Raw genomic sequence first — 4,434 nt, 5'->3', positions numbered from 1 at the left:
TTTTGCTTTTAGTAAAAATGCTACTGCCCCAGATTGTGACTTGTATTGTTTCAGTTCCTAGTCCTACAGCTTCCCTGTCCCCTTTTGGTTCTGTAGATGGGGAGGAACTTTTTTCCCCTCAGTTCTTTCAAGACAATGATGGGCCTCAACCAATTTAGCTAAATATACGAAAGAATTTCTAAACTATGATCCCAGACTGTGTGGAGCTGTTTGCAGGGTCTGCTACATCTAGCCATTCTTCTGTAGGACAATTTAACAATGGGATTTAACTTAGCTGAGTTTTGTTTAGGAAGGTTCTATTATTGGCGGCAAATTAAACTAAAAATTAAAACCCTACTTACTTCTGGGCAATTTATCTCTGAATACCATGGTAGTTGAGAGGCGAAGGAGAGAATGAAAGCAAGCTACTAAAGCATTAATGCCCTTATTGGGTTTTCCAAGAGATACCTTGATGCCCATTAAGGGTTTTTCTAATGCAAAGATTTTGAACATCACAACTACAGCACTTTTCTCTACCAATTTTGGTGACAAGGCTTTTGAGATGCTGTAGATGTTTACTGAGGGTGAATAGAAAGTCTATCCTTATATGCATGAAGAGGAGGCTTTTTCATTTGGGCAACTTTGTTTGGGTACATGCTGGATTTTAGAAGCACAAGCAGTATTGAAAATCTTGGCAATACTGAAATTTCAGAAACTGGCAAGTATTTCAAGAGTAAGAACATACGAACCTCAGGATTGAACAGTTGTGTTCTTGGTGTTTTTTGAGCTGGGCTGTCTTTTTGCAGATACTTTATTACCTAGCCTGGCAAGTGCATCCAGATGTCAGGAAAAGCAAACTCTCTGTCTTCCCCTTCGAGAGGTATTGTCAGCCCTATAGAGTAGACCAGACTCAGAAACCAATGCTATGGAGATCTAGTACTGCTTTTATTGGGACAGTTGTAGTACCATAATCTTGCATGCCTGAATGTCCTTCTCTCCTTCCTCACTTTCATGTGAATTAGAGGGGGTCCTGTCTGAGATATTTATTCAATTATTTTATTGGAATGGGCTCAGGTTGGACTTGTCTGATGATTGCCTTGGTACAGGGTCTTCCTCTTATCCCCTCTGCCCTGTACAGGTATGAAACAGTTGGGAGAAACCTAGCTCCTTACACAGTTCTGTCTCCTGGGATGAGAGCAGGGATGAGGGCAGCTTGCTGATGGACTTATTCATGTGAACTTGTGCTTCAGAGCTACTCTGATAACATATATGGCTGTTGTCCATTGTCTGTCATGGATTGTACATTTTCATAATAGATGTAAAACACACCTGAAATGCAACCAAGTAGAATTTCAGACAAACTTTTCCACTTGTCTTGCCTCACCTTCTATTTTGCATTTGGGGTGGCTCTCATTTGAAAAACCAAAAGCTAATAGTATTAACTAAGGCTGAATTTCTATCATGTTTACGAGCAACTTGTTTTGTGAAATACAGCAGTGTATCTCTTTGACAAGATTTATTTTTATTTCTTTATTTCTTTTTATTAATTTTTTTAATGCTGTCCATCTCCCCTATCAGGTGACTCTGGATGACATTACAGTGATAAGGAGCCCGTTTTCCCAAATTATTAAGGTGTTCATCTGCTCCCTGTGTCAGCCTACTTATTAAATTGTTTCTCTCCTTCAACAGCTGAAAGCATTTCAAAGCAACAGAGATTCCTATACAAAACAGTGCACCAAAATGCCCAGCTGGCCTGTGACTTTCCAGCTCACAGAGAAACCATTACAAAGTTAAATGCCTACCTGCTGAAAGGAGTAGAAAAAGAGCAACTTTTTGAAGCAAATTGGAACAATTCCACAACTTTAATCAAGATAAAGACTTCTGGATTAAGCCTGGACATAAATATTACAAAAGAAGAAAAACATGCTATGTTTCACCTGAGGGACTTGCAGGTCAGCCACACAGACAGTTACATGTGCAAGATTGAGGTGATTGACCCACCACCATATGAAACCGAAAGCAGGAGCAATTTAATTTACGTGCAAGGTAAAATCTTGACGTTCATTTCTAATGGATCAGAAAGGTCAGAGAATCTTTATTGACTATAGGGCTGCCCATGTTTAAATTGTTTAAATTGCGTGCTTAGATCAATGCCCCTTCAATGAACCATTTTCTGCCATAACCACCCCACTACAACATTATTTGCCAGCAATGGTGGCAAGAAGCAGGTCCTACACAGAAGTTCAACAACTCGTTTCCTTCAAAATCTAAGTTACACTTTTGAGCAAACTGTTTGAAAGCAGTTTAATAATAAACCAGGTAGTTTGAGCTTCAGTTAGTTGTGCATCCAGTTAATTTATTGTCTAGCATTCCTGGGGGATAGCATACTTCAATGAATATAAAGTATATTTTGTTCTGAGGTGTTTCAGCTCCTTTGTGTTCCTGTCAATCCTCAGAACTTCCTCAGTGCCAAGAAAAGCTTGATTACGTGAACATGCCAATGGCTATTCCACTTGGATTTTTCGTTTTCTACAGTATGATAATCACAGCAGCCATTTACTACTGTTGGGTAAGAAATCATTCTTTTATTTTCCCTTAGTACTAATCAGATGTTGTCGGTGATAAAAATATAACCAGAAAGAACTTTTCCACATGTTATATATGGAGCAATGCACCTGCCAACGTTTTGGATTTCCCTGGAACTACATTTATGGAGACTATCATGATGGGGTTGAACATTTGAAGTATTACTATTACATCAAGTCCCCTCAATATATAGATAGATAAGCAAGGTAATAATAAAGAAGATTCTCTGCCTTTTATTGGTCATATTTCTCTTCCCTTATTTGGAAACTGGCTCTAACAGAAGCCAGGACAATCAGCACTGTGTACCAAGTATATCTGCATTTGTGGGCATCACATTGCTGGAATTGAACAAGGATGCCCATGAAGTGTCCTTGGTAAAGCAGACTGCAGATTCCTGGGAGACTGATTGAATTGAGCTTGACTTTTGAGCAATTCATTGGGAGCCATCTCTAAAAATAAGCTGGGACCAGGAACAAGAAAGAGATACTTACCTGGCAAGGGGGATACATAACTGGTGACAGTTGCATGATTCTGGAATCTAAGACATATGAATTGCCAATGCTATAATGAAGCAGATGTGTGTGTGTGTGTGTGTGTGTGTGTGTGTGTGTGTGTAACCGTCCTGCCTTTATTATTTTTACAAATAACTCAAAGTGGCAAACATATCCAACACCTTCCTCTTCCTATGTCACCCCCTCAGCCCCATGAAAAATTACAGTGTTTTCATCTTTTGGAGAGTTCAGGGACGTGTCACTTAATTTGTTAACAAGATACAGAGGGTACATTGGGGGCTTGTACCCTCTGCTGGAACCAAAAGTATATTATTGATATGTTAAAGCATACTTTTCTAAAATTCATGTGTGCCCATCTTTAAAGACACATGCAGTCTCTGCTGACTTCTGTTGTATATATTGTAAAGAAGCCAGACTGGAAAAACTATGAGTTAATTATTTGTCTGCCGGATAACCAGTAACATAAATGTTGCTTTTTATTCAACCTTGCTCCCAGAAGGAGCAAGACAAGGTTCTCCTTCATAAAAGACTTCACAGCATGAAGAAGAGATGCACATTAGCTTTCCATTTATTTGATATGACATGAAGGAGAAACCTCACTTGTCATACTTGTGGGAAGATGCATCGAGTGAGATTGATTCCTTTGGCCCTTACTGACATTCACTGAAATTTTCATTTTTTAAATGGCAATCCCCCCCCTCTTTTGTCCTTACTGTTTTTTTTTCATACAGCTGAAAAGCAAGAAGAACAGGGTCCTTCAGAACGACTATTTCAACATGACGCCCTGGCAATCAAATGGACCGAGGAAAAGGCCCCCTCAGCATGGCATTCCAACACGGAATTACACTGCATACCGTTATTGGGAACCCTGATGAATAATGCCTTCTCTACGATGGAAATAAGAACAGCCTAGCCATCACAAAATGAGACTGTTTTCAAAGAGTTATATCTTGATGTTCATAGATCTATGAAGGACAAAAACTCTCTGTAAGTTATGTTTCAAGTTGGATAGGCAAGAGGTTATTAGCAACAGCAGACTGGAAACAGAGGAATGTGAGATCACCCCCAGTTTTAAGCAAATGATGGTTCCAACTGCATTTGTGATCTTTCTATTTTGGCCTTAACAGAAGGTTTAGAAGGATTATATCCAAACTCTGGCAAAGAGTGGAGGTAAAAATCTGTCCTGTTTCATATCAAAGAGAAAATGCTGAATTTAGGGTTTAAACATAAGCTTAAGAAATAAGAAGCATCCAGCTTGGTGGGACTGGGGCAGTAAAGAACATTTTTTCTGTTGTAAAACAAATGGATTAGTTGGAAAGGTTTGCAATACTCCACAGAACAGCCCCAATGAACAGAT

At 39.2% G+C, this 4,434-nt stretch overlaps 1 protein-coding gene across 1 annotated transcript; it reads left to right on the top strand.

Annotated features, from left to right (window-relative positions):
- The first annotated feature begins 633 nt into the window (after positions 1-633).
- On the top strand, positions 634-3,949 carry CD28 (CD28 molecule). Its single transcript, XM_029284776.1, has 4 exons — positions 634-712; positions 1,669-2,025; positions 2,436-2,548; positions 3,809-3,949. Exons 1-4 carry the CDS (start codon positions 634-636, stop codon positions 3,947-3,949), a joined length of 690 nt encoding a protein of 229 aa, XP_029140609.1.
- The last annotated feature ends 485 nt before the right edge of the window (positions 3,950-4,434 follow it).

This window comes from Protobothrops mucrosquamatus, unplaced genomic scaffold (assembly GCF_001527695.2).
Source record: "Protobothrops mucrosquamatus isolate PMUCROS unplaced genomic scaffold, P.Mucros_1.0 scaffold_9, whole genome shotgun sequence".
Classification (NCBI taxonomy): domain Eukaryota; kingdom Metazoa; phylum Chordata; class Lepidosauria; order Squamata; family Viperidae; genus Protobothrops; species Protobothrops mucrosquamatus.
The sequence above is the reverse complement of the archived record's forward strand: the minus strand, read 5'-3'. Positions and strand labels throughout refer to the sequence as shown.

What these genes read in the sequence shown, in the direction of transcription:
- CD28 (XM_029284776.1), top strand. Translation starts at nt 634, where the DNA reads ATGCTGGATTTTAGAAGCACAAGCAGTATTGAAAATCTTGGCAATACT. An exon ending in CAATTTAATTTACGTGCAAG is followed by an intron (nt 2,026 to 2,435) that starts GTAAAATCTTGA and finishes GTCAATCCTCAG; the next exon opens with AACTTCCTCAGTGCCAAGAA. An exon ending in CAGCCATTTACTACTGTTGG is followed by an intron (nt 2,549 to 3,808) that starts GTAAGAAATCAT and finishes TTTTTCATACAG; the next exon opens with CTGAAAAGCAAGAAGAACAG.